The sequence below is a fragment of the Octopus sinensis genome, linkage group LG1, assembly GCF_006345805.1.
Source record: "Octopus sinensis linkage group LG1, ASM634580v1, whole genome shotgun sequence".
Taxonomy (NCBI): Eukaryota; Metazoa; Mollusca; class Cephalopoda; order Octopoda; family Octopodidae; genus Octopus; species Octopus sinensis.
This window is the reverse complement of record NC_042997.1, coordinates 142,900,033-142,916,060: the sequence shown is the minus strand read 5'-3', so window position 1 is coordinate 142,916,060 and position 16,028 is coordinate 142,900,033. Positions and strand designations below refer to the sequence as shown.

General features: G+C 36.2%; 1 protein-coding gene across 5 annotated transcripts in view; it reads left to right on the top strand.

Moving 5' to 3' along the window:
* LOC115217712 overlaps nt 1-14,939 on the top strand; it is a 71,283-nt gene extending 56,344 nt beyond the window's left edge. For all 5 annotated transcript variants that reach the window (XM_036505492.1, XM_036505496.1, XM_036505504.1 and 2 more), the window contains exons 2-4: nt 6,318-6,418; nt 12,456-12,713; nt 14,241-14,939. In XM_036505492.1, coding sequence (XP_036361385.1) covers nt 6,340-6,418; nt 12,456-12,713; nt 14,241-14,260 — 357 coding nt within the window. In that variant the 5' untranslated portion in view covers nt 6,318-6,339 and the 3' untranslated portion in view covers nt 14,261-14,939. The remainder of the gene's footprint in view (nt 1-6,317; nt 6,419-12,455; nt 12,714-14,240) is intronic.
* The last annotated feature ends 1,089 nt before the right edge of the window (nt 14,940-16,028 follow it).

Here is a 16,028-nt window from a genome sequence, read left to right as displayed (position 1 = left end):
CTGTTTTTACCGCGGGAAATTTCTCTGAAATTTTATCGCCAAGAAACAAATACCACCTTGTTTGGGATTTTTTGTCGAAACTCAGCCCCACCCCTACGAAAAGCTCTTTCCAAAAAAAAAAATGTGATATAATCGGTTTCTATGAATCGTATATGAAAAAAATTACAAAAAAAATGTGCGAAAAAGAGTTTGTGTGAGATTTGGCTGCTATTTCTAGCATGTGAATAGGCTGCTTGCCGGCTGCTTATTTAACGTACGGGTGCGCCCAATTTTGATTTCGAAGTATTTAAAAACTTATTTGGAAATCAAAGAGACAGGAACGACGCATTTTAAGACCGAAAATTAAGAAACAAAATTTCCAAAAACCTTTTCCTCCATGTCGCACACCATTTACAAAGTTTCACTTTTAGCGTCGCAGTCAACGCATGCGCAATGCCGAAAAGGGTTTCAAAACTTTGTTTATGCTGTAGATTGCGACCTGGAGGGGAGGGATACTTTATTATTTTTTTCTTTAAATTGAAATTTTACAAAAATTTTTGGAATTTTTTTAATGCAGAATCATTATCTCCGTATTTTTCCGCATACTTTGCAAAAAAAAAAAAAAATTCTGAAAAAAGTCAAAAATGAAGAAATTGGAGGAGAGAGGGCAAAATTTAAATTTTGAACTGCCGATATTTGCCAATTTTTTTTTTTTTTCATATTCGTAATCTCCATACCCGAAAACAGTAGTTTCTGAACCCCCCCCCCATAATCGAGCCGTCCGCATTTTAAAACCCAAAATTAAAAAACAAAATTTCCGTAAACCTTTCCCCCCATTTCGCCCACCCATCACCACATCAATCCCTAACTTTCACTTTTAGTGTCGCAGTCAACGCATGTGCAATGACGAAAAGGGTTTCAAAACTTTCTATTTATGCCGTAAACTGCAAGGGGAGGAGGAGGGGTACTTTTTAAAAAAGTTTTTAGTTGAAATTTTACAAAAACTTTTGGAAAATCTTTTAGAATCATAATCAAAACAGATTGAAATGCAATAGATCGATACTAGGGTCATAATTATGGGTGACAATTTCATATGACACCGCTAGAAAAAACTGCCATTCAAACCGAAAAGATCCTCATAATCTCCGTATTTTCCCGCATATTAAAAAAAAGAAGGGACTGTCACATTAAGTTGACAGTATACAACTACTTTATCATACCACTACTGCATAAATCTCTCTGAGATATTTAGAAATGAATTATTTCTATTGAGTGTTATGGAAAAAGTCTGGGCGCTTTTTCGTTTAAACAAGCGCCTTTCATTCGAGTAATAGAAAAATATATCATGGTGAGAGAAATAAATTCATGGTTATGGTGTTGAATATGGCTTCGCTATGGATAACGTTAAGGACGATTTAGCTGTTGTTTTTAGCACATCTCACGACCATTTAATACCTTCCTTGTTTCTTTGTTTAATATTTTCTCCTAATAAACACATTTAATTGCATAATGGAAAAGGGCTTAATAAAAGAAAAATGTTATGTGTATTGTTAAGAAAGAAATTCATAAATATGGAAGTGAAAAAAATTTTGTTTTTAACGAAAATGTTTCTTCCATAGTTTTATAGTGCATAGTGCCCACAAAATCTACTGAAATTGGTTGAGGTAGAAGGTAAAAAAGAAATCGTGTGTAGTGCTCATAAAATTGACCAAAATCGGTCCAAGGTGTGTGTGGTGGTGGTGGTGGTAGTGGTGTTTTTAAGAAAAGAAACTCATTTTTAGCAATGATTTTTGTTAGTGCATGTACATGAACATCAAACCAAATATCAATGGAAACGGTAGTAGTTGTGATACCTGTGCCGGTGACACATAAAAAGCACCATCCGAACGTGGCCGTCGCCAGTGCAGCCTCCACTAGCTTCTGTGCCGGTGGCACATAAAAAGCACCATCCGAACGTGGCCGATGCCAACCCCACCTCGAACGGGTTCTGTGCCGGTGGCACATGAAAAGCAACATCCGAACGTGGCCGATGCCAGCACCGCCCCGACTGGCTTCTGTGCCGGTAGCACAAAAAAAAAAAAAAAAAAAAAAAAAGCACCAACTGATCGTGGCCGATGCCAGACCCCTCTGGCACCTGTGCAGGTGGCACGTAAAAAGCACCCACTACACTCGCGGAGTGGTTGGCGTTAGGAAGGGCATCCAGCTGTAGAAACACTGCCAGACCAGACTGGAGCCTGGGGCAGCCCCTGGCTCCCCAGACCCCGTTCGAACCGTCCAACCCGTGCTAGCGCGGAAAACAAAACGGACGTTAAACGATGATGATGATGATGATGATGCTCCCATCTTTCCAAGGGCACCAAGAATAACAAAAAAAAGAAAATTTGAAAACCCTCGTCAAAATTGCTGATGTCTGCTAAAAATTCTTCAATGCGGTGCCCCAGTATGACTGCAGTCTAATGACGCAAACAAATATAGTGGTAAGAATCCCCACCTGTTACGCAGGGGATTGGGGTTTGATTCCCCGGCAAGGACATGCCAAGGTTTTAGGTGCAGGCATGGCTGTGTGGTAAGAAGCTTGCCTCCTAAACACATGGTTCTGGGTTCAGTTCCACTACGTGGCACCTTTGGGCAAGAGTCTTCTACTATAGCCTTGGGCTGACCAAAGCCTTGTGAGTGGATTTGGTAAGAATCCTGTCGTATATATATATACAAAATAAGAAAATTATAAATTTGTGGTAAAACATTTTACCTTCGCCCATATAATACAATAAATGAATTAATTGCATCGCAATTCTTAACATTTATGTATTAACTTTGTTGGGTGCTTTACTAGCAGTATATTGGATATATGTTATCCCATGGTGGGTTGCACTCACAACCCCTATCTCAATTTATATATATATATCTATATATGTATATGTTTGTGTGTCTGTGTTTCTCCTACCACCATTGCTTGACAACTGATGTTGGTGTGTTTATGTCTCCCCATAACTTAGCAGTTTGGCAAAAGACACTGATAGAATAAGTACTAAGGGTTGATTTGTTTGACCAATGGTGGTGCTCCAGCATGGCCACAGTTAAATGACTGAAACAAAAGAATATATATATATATGTGTGTGTGTGTGTGTGTGTATAGAATAAGTACCAGGCTTAACGAAAAATATATACTGAGGTTGATTCAATGGGTAAAAGACTTCTTCAAAGCAGTGTCCCAGCCTGGCTGCAGTCAAATGACTGAAGTAAGCACAAGATAAAAGATATATACATAGTAAAGTTTATTTGCCAACAGAATTTGACAGTCCTACACAGGATGATGTGACTGATATTTAGCTCCAGGAAAACATCTTTCCAGCTGGCTACCAACACACATATACTGTATTTACTAGTGCATAGGAGGGAATTTGAACTTTTTAAAAAATCACCCCAAAACTAGGGTTTGTCTTATATACTCCATACAAAATCTGAACCTTAACCTCCTGTTGTTTAGAGTAGCATTAATGTCAATGGGGAACAATATAAAGTACTTGCATAGATTCTATGGTTCTACAGTGCTGTGTTTTCTACTGATACTTGTACCTATTCATGGAGAACTCTGTAAAACTGATTTTTTTATTACCCACAAGGGGCTATATACAGAATGGGACAATACAAACAAGACTAACATAAACTCGGGGAACTTAAAATACAAAAAGAAGATGAATTAGGACGAAAAAATTAAAGAAAATGAATGAAAATATGAAAAGATATAAATGAGGTGCAATGCCCACTCGACCCCCGAAGTCGAGTGGTTATATTTCGACAATTTTTTCCCTTTTTCATAAATGAATTTCACAAAAATTACAAGGGAATTTTTCTTTTTAGTCTCTCATATTCCATTATGGTTGGTGGGCTTTCATGTAGCTGACACCATTTCACCAGTTTTATGTTCTTTGCGAAGCCCTCCATGAAAAACACTTACATAGATCTTATGGTTCTGCAACTCAGTATTTTCTACTGATACTTACACATATATTTGGGAAGCTGGATTAATAGTAACATTATATTAAAATAACAGCACAGCAAACTTAGCTAACAAACACCAGTCACCATTCACCATAATTAGCAAACAGATACCAGTCACCATTTGCAACAGTCGACAAACAAAAAATGTAAACAATCAGCCGGATCCTGTGGCCCGTTTTCACTGCCTCGTTATCCTGATGGAAGAACACCTTTCGTCTTCAAACCAAAGGTGGTCATTTTCCTTCTAGCGCTGACTGAATCTGCTCAAGCTGCTCACAGTAGATCTCCTTTGTTATCATTTAGTTTGGGTTTAAAAGTTCAAAGTGGATTAAACCTTTCACATCCCACCAAACAGATAACAGCACCTTACATGGGTGAATACCTTCTTTAGCCTGGGGTGCTGGTGTTTCTCCTTTCCCCACCCACTGTCTTCAGCACTTCACATTTTTATAGAGAACTCATTTCTCATCACCAGTCACTATTCAGTCCAAAAGGTTCTTTCGTGAGATGTGACAACAAAGAAGAGCACACATTCACTCTCTGTGTGTGATTAGACTCAGAAAGTTTGTGAGGAACCCATTGATCCTATTTGCTGACTTTTCTGATGGCATGTGGGTGTTGATGAATAGTTGAATGACCAAATTCAAGCATCTCTGCTAGTTCCTCAACAGTTACAATGGGATCTTGTTCCACCAGGGTTTGCAGGACATCCTTGCCAAGCTCTACAGATCTTTCAGGACGAGGCTCGTCTTCTAGGCTGTAGTTTCTGGCTCAGAATTTCTGGAACCACCATTGACACTGGCTTACACTTATTGTCCAATCCCCATATACTGCATTAATATTCCTTGCATTTTCCGTTGTGTTCTTGCCTTTATTGAATTCATAAAGCAAAATATGCTAAATATACTCTTTTGTCACTTCCATTATAGCTTTAAAAAATAAGTGTTAAAATCGAACTGCACTCTTCAAAACTTGCACTAAGAATAATACTACTGGTAAGGGATGACCAAACATATATACCTTGTGGTATTTAGCTCTGTTCGAGCTATGTTCAATTATCCTTTATCTTTTGTCTCTTATAGACAGAAAGTTCTGGAGTTGATATAATTAACTAAATTTTAGGCTTGACTCCAGCATGGCCATGAGACAAAATGTAAAACTTGTAAAAGTACAGGATGTCACTTCCAAAGGTTTTCATCTCATCCAAATCTTTGTATAAAGATTTGGATTAAAGAGTCAAACTATGAGCTGTGATGTCACTGTTTCTGGTTGGTCTGAAACCAGTAACACTTATTGGTATTTCATGTTAACAATTCATCCACTAAAAAAAAAAGTATTCCTGTTCTTCAAAAACAGGTAAGGGTTGATAACAAGAAGTACCTCCAGCTATAAGATTTCTACCTTGGTTTCCTTACATCTAAACAATGCTAGTTTGGAAAACAGATGTTAAAATAAATGATATTAAACAAATCTATCTGGTGCTCGTGCCATGTAAAAAGTACTGGTGATAATGCCATGTAAAATGTACTGGTAATGGTGCAACATAAAAAGCATCCAGTATGTTCTGTAAAGAGGAAAGCATTAGGAAGGGCATTCAACTGTAGAAACCAAGCCAAAATAGACTATGAAAGCTTGTGTGGATCCTGGCCTCACTGGTTCTTATCAAGCTGTCCAACTCATGCCAGCATGAGAACAGATGTTTAATGATGATGATGACCACAGACATTCCAGTCTTGATGATTGCACCGTTCCAGAGGCATCTTGGACTACATCACCTAACTTGTCGCTTTCCATTTTTAAGCCAGTAGAATGTGACTTGAAGGAGATCTGGCTGCTGTTTTACTGGTGGTTAAACAACTTCATGTGGTAGGAAAATGTACTAATAATTGAAGAAGATTAAGTGTACAAACTTATCTGAAACTAATCTGGGTTGGATAAAATTAGTGCTGATTTTGATGGAAGAAGCAAATATTTGAACAAGAACATCAAAGACTGAAGTGGAGAAAAGTTCTGTGCAAATGGCAGTTAACCACAAGTCGTTTGATCCTAAGAAGTGGACAAAAGTCTCCATCAAAACACCAGATTTACCTTGCTTGGAAACAGGTGAGGATTGGTGACAGGAAGGGCATCCAGCCATAGAACATCTGTCATTCAGTAAATTTCATGTGACCCATGTAAGCATAGGAAAGGGGATGTTAAAATGACGGTGATGTTGGTGGTGGTGGCAGTGGTGATGAGGATGAGTTGGAGATGGTGATAGAATTAGTTTTTCTAAGTGAAGTGAATGGTGATACAGTGAGGAGAAAAGTGACAATGATCATGATTTTATTTTGTAGATTTGAACTAAATCAATATCTTATGCAGAGAAACGGAAAAAGCATGAACCCACAAAACAGAGAAGGCATGAGTCCAGGAGAGGCATGGGATATTCCATGGGGTAAGTACAGATTTATTTGTTTTCATATATTATTGAAGTAGTATGTTGGCTTTATGGTTTACATGGAGACTTTTGCCACTTATACAAGAAGGTGCTGAAAAGTTCCTGGCTTTAAGGGTATTGCGAAAGGCCTGGTTGGAGACCCAACCTTCTGAGTTCTTTTACAGGGCTTAGAAAAACTGAAGGACCACTGCAATATTGTGTGAATCTGAGAGGGGAATATGTTGAATAAAATCTTAATTAACTGATTCTCCTGTATTTTCTTTTACCCAAAGTCAGGAACTTATCAGCACCCCCTCATATGTGTGTGTATAGTATATATATATATATATATATATATATATATATATATATATATATATATACATACATACACATACATACACAAGGGAGCTGGAAAGTTCCTGGATTTAAGGGTGTCATGAAAAGCCTGGTTGGAGGCCCAAATTTCTGAGTTCTTTTACAGAGTTTAGAATATCTGAAAGATTACTGCAATAAGTGTGTGTCTCTGAGAGGAGAATACACTGAATAAAATCATAATTAACTGATCCTCCTGTTAATTTTCTTTTACCCTAAGCCTGGAACTTTTCAGTACCCCCTTGTATTATGGGAGATTGGTTGTGAGGAGTACTGTGCGCCCTCACCCAATATACTGTGGTGGTCACAGCAATTGTGGTTGCCATTGTCGTCATCAATGAACATCCAGTTGTTTGATCAAATGAGTTACTTGCTTCTGAATTAAAGTGTGTGTGTGTGTCTGAGTATTCTGTAAACATGGGCACCCATAACAAACTTCAGGCAGAGTCAGTGTGACACAATATGTGTGAAAGCTGGATCATTTGAATTAGCACTTTGTGACTGAAGTTCTAAAAGCATAGTGTGCATACACACTATATATGCACATTGCTGATGTTATGGAAGCATAATGTCTATGCACACAGCTGGGTCCTTCAAACAATATCCCTATTAAGTCTGCAACTACTGCTTCTGCTTTATCCTTGACTCTTATTCTTTCCTCTTTCGCCTTCCCCTCCACCCATTTAACTGAGTTCCTTTTCTAGTCCATCCAGTGGATCTCTCTACAGAAGTGTTTCTCAACCTTTTTACCCTTAAAGTAAATTACATGTCTGAAGGAACCCCTGCACAAAAAAAATTAAATACCATATCTTTCTCATATTTTTTCATCATAGTTCACATGGTAAATATACATACACACACATATATATATATATATATATATATATATATATATTGCCAGTGCTGCTGGATTGGCTTCTGTGCAGGTTGCACATAAAAAGCACCATTTGAGCGTGCCCATTGCCAGTACCGCCTGACTGGCCCTCATGCCAGTGGCACGTAAAAGCACCCACTACACTCTCAGAGTGGTTGGTGTTAAGAAGGGCATCCAGCTGTAGAAACCCTGCCAGATCAGATTGGAGTCTGGTGCAGCCATCTGGTGCAGCCATCTGGTTCGCCAGACCTCACTCAAATCGTCCAACCCATGCTTTGCATGGAAAGCGGACGTTAAACGATGATGATGATGATGATGATAATATATATATATTTATGGTTGTTATATTTTTTTATAACATAATAGGTTAGATAGGATGGTGTCTATATTACAATGTTACAATAACCAATAATATGTTGCGCATGTATAGTAATATTATGATCATGAAATTAGCATTAGCTTATCTCACTTTTTCTCATGGAACCCCCAGGAACTTTTTGCAGAACCCTAGGGTTTCAGGGAACCCTGGTTGAGAAACACTGCTCTACAGTTTCTCTTCACCCAGTTTCACTCAATATATGGATAAAACCTGAAGTTATAGAAAATGACACCTGCTAAAAATGCTACACAATAGGATTTAACTCAGGACCTTGTGGTTGCAAAGTGAATAAGTCACAGTTAAAAAGAAAGTTAATCTGTTGGAAAGACAGACTTCATCCATGAAAAGTTTGTAATAATTGGCTCATTTTTGAGTTATATTTGCACTCCAATGTCTTAAATCTTAACCATTGTGGTGTCTGAATTGGTTACTGTTTACACACCCTTAGTTAAGCTGTATATATACCCTTAGTTAGACTGTATACACACCAGGTTGTGTTAACTATAGGTCGTATACAATCAACTGTATGCACACCCTCAGTTAACTGTAGATTGTATACTATCAACTGTATACACACCCTCAGTTAACTGTAGATTGTATACAATCAACTGTATACACACCCTCAGTTAACTGTAGATTGTATACAATCAACTGTATACACACCCTCAGTTAACTGTAGATTGTATACAATCAACTGTATACACACCCTCAGTTAACTGTAGATTGTATACAATCAACTGTATACACACCCTCAGTTAACTGTAGATTGTATACAATCAACTGTATACACACCCTCAGTTAACTGTAGATTGTATACAATCAACTGTATACACACCCTCAGTTAACTGTAGATTGTATACAATCAACTGTATACACACCCTCAGTTAACTGTAGATTGTATACAATCAACTGTATACACACCCTCAGTTAACTGTAGATTGTATACAATCAACTGTATACACACCCTCAGTTAACTGTAGATTGTATACAATCAACTGTATACACACCCTCAGTTAACTGTAGATTGTATACAATCAACTGTATACACACCCTCAGTTAACTGTAGATTGTATACAATCAACTGTATACACACTCTCAGTTAACTATAGATTGTATACAATCAACTGCATACACACCCTCAATTAACTGTACTTCACTCTCAGTTAAACTCTGTATCACTCTCACTTGTCTATATATACACTCACTTAACTGTATATTGCTCTGAGTTAACTTTATAATCACACTTGGTTAATAGTGTACACATTCTCAGTTAACTACCACTCTAAGTTAAACTATATACCACCCTCACTTAAGCAATATACACATTCATTTAACTTTACACTACTCCCAATTAACTACTGCTCACTGACCTCAGTTAACTGAATAGTATTTTCAGTTAATGACATACTAATCCCAGTTAATTGAAGACTAGCCTTAGTTAAATAAAAACTATTCTCAGTTAACTGTGCATTAGAGAGAAGGAGAGAGAGAGAGAGAGAGAGAGGAGAAGTAGGAGAGAAGCAAAGGAAAGTATATCCAGTTATGAAACAAATTCTTTAATAATGTATATTGATATATTCACAGGTAGATCTCATCAACAAAGAACAAATTTTACACAATTTACTTAGGAGATATAGAAGAGACATGGTCGCTATTTCTGTGTGTTGTTGAAAAGCAACACAATTGATATATTGGGTAACAGATATGTTGCAGTTTTCTCTGCAAAGCTTCCATTAGAAATGTTGTTTTCTAGACTGTCGTAAATTTACTCTGAGGGGGTAAATTTCAAACATTCATAGGGTAAATTTGCTGATTCTGAATTTATACATATTCTTTTATTTATTTTTTTTTTTTGCAATTATAATTTTTACAAATTTGATGCTGAAAAAAATATTTGAATTAGGCCCATTTTATTGGATTGTCAGATAAATTTGTTCATTTTTACCTACTTGACACATCATTGTTATATGAGGGTGAGTTGAAAAGTTTATAGTTTGACTATGAAGAAGTGATGCTAGAGTTGTGAAATCTTGTATGCATCAATTACAACTCTTATTAATAACTGCATTATTGTTTTCTTTCCAAGTAAACTGACACCTGACTGTTGAGAGAAGACTTCAGAAGTAAATAGTAGTGACTTCTCTTGAAAATAGACAAAATTTGGGATCATGGTGCTGTACCTGCAGAAATAGGGTTTAACCGCAAAGGATATTCATGCTGACATGGTTGCTACATTAGGCAATGATGCTCCAGATTTATCAACAGTGCAAAAGTGGGCAGCTGAATTTAGGAGGGGCAGGAAGAGTCTTGAGTGTGTCCTAAGTTCTGTATGTCCTGCAATTACCACCACTTTTGAAAACATTGATCATGTTCACCACATGGTGATGGCTGACAGGCATTTGAATAGAAATCAAATAGCCAATACTATTGAGAGTGGAGAATATTCTGCACAATGGACTTGGCATAATGAAGATTTTTTTGCTTGGTGGATGCCATGTTTTCTGATACTTGATCAAAAATGCACTAGGCTGATCAAATCACACAAAAATCTGACGTTGTTTGAAGCAGATCCAGCTGGTTTCCTTGAACATTTTCTAACCCAGAATGAGTGTTGGCTTCATCATTTTTGAGCCAGAGACAAAGAGACAGTCCATGCAATGGAAACACCCCTCCTCAAATGCTCCAAACATAGCCAAGCTTGTTTCATCTGTAGTTTCATCATGGCCTCAGTTTTTTGGGATGCAAAAGGCATTGTGTTTACTGACGATCTTCAAAAGAGCCACACTCTCAATGGAGAGTTTTATGCCAACTTACTGGAGCAGTTATGAAAGGCTATCAAGACCAAACACTCAAAAAAAACTGATGAAAGGGGTCTCGTTTCATCGGGATAGTGTTCCAGCACACAAGTCCTTCATATCAATGGCTGCTGTGCATGACTGTAGCTTTGAACTGGTTAATCATCCTCTCTGTTCTCCTGATTTGGCTCCATATGTCTATCGTCTGTTCTCTCAAATGAAAAAAAAAACCCTTGGCTGGGAACCAGTATCACAATGATGATGACATCATATCTGCTGTTGATGACTTTTTTAATAAACAGGATGAAAGCTTCTTCACCAATGGGATTCAAGCACTGCAATACTGATGGAAGAACTCTGTGGACTGCAAGAGGGACTAAGTTGAAAAATAAACCTCATTTGATCACATTCCGTGAGAGCATCTTGGTCACTCTTACTCTCTTTTTCTCTTTTACTTGTTTCAGTCATTTGACTGCGGCCATGCTGGAGCACCGCCTTTAATCGAGCAACTTGACCCCGGGACTTATTCTTTTGTAAGCCCAGTACTTATTCTATCGGTCTCTTTTGCCAAACCGCTAAGTAACGGGGACATAAACACACCAGCATCGGTTGTCAAGCAATGCTAGAGGGACAGACACAGACACACAAACACACACACGCATATATATATATACATACATATATATATATATGTATATATACATATATATGACGTGCTTCTTTCAGTTTTCATCTACCAAATCCACTCAAGGCTTTGGTCGGCCCGAGGCTATAGTAGAAGACACTTGCCCAAGGTGCCACACAGTGGGACTGAACCCGGAACCATGTGGTTGGTAAACAAGCTACTTACCATGCAGCCACTCCTGCACCTCAAATGCTCCAGCATATGAACTTTTCAGCCGATCCTTGTATGTCTTAAAAGAGGTCAAATTTGTTCAAATTTCAAAAGTGATAAATAAAAGGGACAGAACTATGATAAATAAAACACTATGATTAAAATATTTTTCATGTTAATTCAAATAACATTGGAGGTGATTAAAATAAATGGAAAAACAAAACAAATGAATTAATCTGACAACTGCACTGCTTAGGATGTTGGACTCATGGTGAATTTGATTCTTGGACCAGAAAATCCTTGAGTAAGATGCTTCATTTCATGTCATTCCAGTTTACTCAGCTGAAAAAGAGTACCAGCCAAGTGCTGTTACAGACACGTCTCTTCCTTCAATTGTCATATCCCCAATGTTTTATTGGGTTATGCTTGGGCAAGCTGAGAGTAGGTGTTTTATGTCTGCTTGTAATTATATAGGAACCTAAAACAACTGGAAAAAGCATGGTACATGCCTCCAGGAAATATTCACTTTTGAGTGATAGTTATACATTTTCTTTTGATGGTGGTGGAAGTGGTACAGGCAGCAGTGAACTAAATTAGTTTCTCTATAATAGAAAACTATACTTTTTAGATTCATCTCTTGTGGATTTATCTTGTATTTGATCAGAACATAAGCTAGATCCATGGTAATGGTATTCAATATGTAAATCAAGCTTAACATACTCACATTGTGTACTCATTTATTCATACAGTAATTCTACATAGACATTCATTTCTAATATTGTGTTTCTTTTATATAGGTCTGAATAGAACATATATGACCTATTTCTTCAATAGTAAAAAGAAAGAAGTACTTAGCAACCAAGAGTTGAAAATTTTTGCAAACCATATTTTTGGAGAACATAAAGTGCGTGATAAAACGACATTTATGACAGCTTTGATGGATTGGATAACTGAAAAGCAATTGTTAAAAAATGACGAAAAAGCTATACACTATCACTTAATAGAAGCTTTGAGGGCCAGTGGGTTTAATAAGCAAGCTGATCATCTACAAAATGGTAACAAAATTAAATTTCTTTTAAAATCAGTAATAATTAAAATTAGTGAATTTTTTCTTCCTTGATCAAGGTCTGGAATTATTTCTTGGGCAGTGACTGAAAAAATACAATTGCAAATAGAAGTCAGGATTTTCTCTACAGAGCTACTAGAGTGCATAGTTCAGAGATGAGGTAGTCACTCCAGGTTAAGCTGCTACTTCTCCATATTTGGAGGTTACAGCTCTGTTATTATGGACATGTGGTTAGAATGTCTGGAGAAAGAATTGCTTGACTGATTTTACAGATGGGACTAACTGACAGGAAATCTAGAGGTAGAGAGGTAGGGAGACCGTAAGGGAGTTGGTTGGTCTTGCCATGACTGATCTTTCTTGGGGATCCAGCTGAATCCTTTGCTGACAGTTGCTTCTTATAAGAACCTCTGTAAAGAATGTCCAAGGATTCTGCTCTCACCACCCTCACAGGAATAAACATAAACAGATGATGAAGATGGCTGGAGAGATTATTTCTTTGTGGTTGGAAGGAAAGGAAATCTTCTCTCTATTAAGGGGCTAGTAAAAAGAAATGTTATTTAGCAAAGATATCTTACAACTAAGACAGTTATTTTAAGAAGGTATATCCTTCTTGAGAAAATCCTGATACTTTGGCTGGACAGCCAATTGTTGGTATTGATTCAGTGAAGTAATATCATGGAAATATTGATTGCTATTTTTCTCTCTGCCACTTTATTTCCCGCAAAACCTAAAGCAGGGAAATAAACGAGCAGAAATGATGGCGTATCAGACTAAATTCTATAATATATAGCTACTTTGTCCTTTCACTTCTTTTTTTACCTTTTTAGTTCAAATCCTATTTTTTATTGACTTCACCTTTCATGGGTTGATAACTCCTAAAAAAGGTGACTCGTTCTGTTACAAATCTATATTTTTATTCACATTTACTCTTTGTTGAAAAATTTGCATCTCTTTTGGGCACTTTTCCTGTAACCCTTGTTACAGGATGGTGAGCTGGTAGAATTGTTAGCATGACAGGCAAAATGCTTGCAGAATTTTGCCCATATTTATGTTCTGAGTTCAAATTTTGCTGCGGTCGACTTTGCCAGTTATCCTTTCAAGGCCAATAAAATAAGTACTAGTTGAGCACTGGGGTCAATGTAACTGACTTATTACCTCCCTCAAACTGGCTGGCTTTGTGCCCAAATTTGAATCTGATATAAATCATCAAAAAATAGATATATAAATCACATGAGCTTCTGTGCAGTTTCTCTACACCAAATTTCACTCACAAAGCATTGGCTGACATAAGATCATGACAGCCACAAGAATGCAGTCCTGTACAACTAACAAATGTTTCATTTCTTTGCTAAGGCAGCGAACTGCACTGGTATATCCTTCTATACTTTGGCATGACAGTCAATTGTTAATGTTGATTCTGTTGAATAATGTGTTGTGGAAATATTCATTACTATTTTCCTCTTTGCCAATTAATTTCCCACGGAACTTAAAAACTGCTTTTTTTTTTTTATTTCAGATTATGATTGTCTACACTAGTCATAAATCATCATCGTCATCATGTCCACTTTTTTATGCTTTCTTGGATTGGATGGAGTTTATTGAAGCAGATTTTCTACTGCCAGATGTTCTTCTTGTCATCAAAGCATTATTTTCCCTCTTCCTTCAGGTAATGAAAACAAACAGCTCACTGGTAAAACATGTTTTGCCAGTCTCAAACTGTCCAATCCATGCCAGCATAGAAAATGGACATTAAATCAAGAAGAGGAAGAGGAAGAGGAGGAGGAGCATAAGCTCAAAAACATTAAAGATTTCTTCTATTTTCCATGAGTTGTTTTTCCACTCCCTCTTTGTGGGGTTTCTTTTTTTGAATCTTTCATTTTAACAGTTATTGTTTATCAAATCCATTTGCAAGGCCTTGGTCAGCCCATGGCCACAGTAGAAGACAGACACAAAATAAATTTACATAAAAAAGTTTTTATTGTCATCAATAATATTATTTGTGTTAAATAGCTGATGAAATAACTATACGAAAATGTTTCTGGGATGTAAAAATACAAGTTCCCATGCTATAACAAAATAACACCATTCTCTCTCTCTCTCTCAAATTATTGTTTTCTCATTGATTCAGTTATACAGTAATAAATTTTCATCTCATTGTTTTTTGTTTTTGTTTTGCTTTCAGCTACATTATAATAATCATTTGTCAGAATCAATCAAAAAAAAAAAAAATAAAGGCAACAACGATGAAAAAAATGAATAAAAAAGAATGCAACATTTAATTAACAGATAAATGTTACCTTTGTATGTCTTAAAATATCAGGCATTGGCTTTTACTTGTAAGGTAAATGGGAGAATCTGTAGGTCCTTATATGCCATCTAATTTGTACAGTTTATTTTCATTTTCTTATTGAAATACAAACATTTATTTAAAAAACAAACAAAAAACAAAAACAACCAAACTTTGAAAGGTGTAACTGTTGAGTTTTGTAAGAAGCTACATAACTGTTTATAATTTAGGCCCAAGGCCAGAATTTTTGTGGGAGAGGGAGGATTAGTCAATTTTATAGACCCCAGTACTTCACTGGTACTTTATTTCATCGACCTCAAAAGGATGAAAGGCAAAGTTGACCTAAGTGGAATTTGAGCTCAGAATCTAAAGAACTGGAAGAAATACTGTCAAGAGCATCCCCCCCCCAATATTCTAATAATTCTGTTAGCTCGCCACCTTCATAAAAACTACATAAATAATTATATAAAATTGTCAGTTTCAAGGTAACATTTCTTCTGAAGGTCTAATTCCTTCATTTGTTTAGAAATATAACTATCAAGTTGTGGCAGAAAAATTTGACAAAGTCATTTATGATTGCAATCGACATTTTACTAGTTGCTTCTGAAGATTAATAAAATATAAAAAGAAAATTCAGTCATATTGTCGGGGAATTTGTCTTGACTAATAACAGCATTTAAATAGAAACTCTTCCAGCAAATGTTACCAGCACCAGTATTATATATATATATATATATATATATATATATATTATATATATATATATATGCATAACATTTGAAACAGGATATTATAACATTAATACCTTCCCAATGAAAAGGAAGCAACTATAACTAGGAATGATTTTTTAGATAGTGGCTTATTTATAATATCTATCTATCAATCTATATATATATATATATATATATATATATATATATACATACATCTGTTATATATATATATATTATATATATATATATAATATATATATATACATACATCTGTTATATATATATATATATATATACACATACG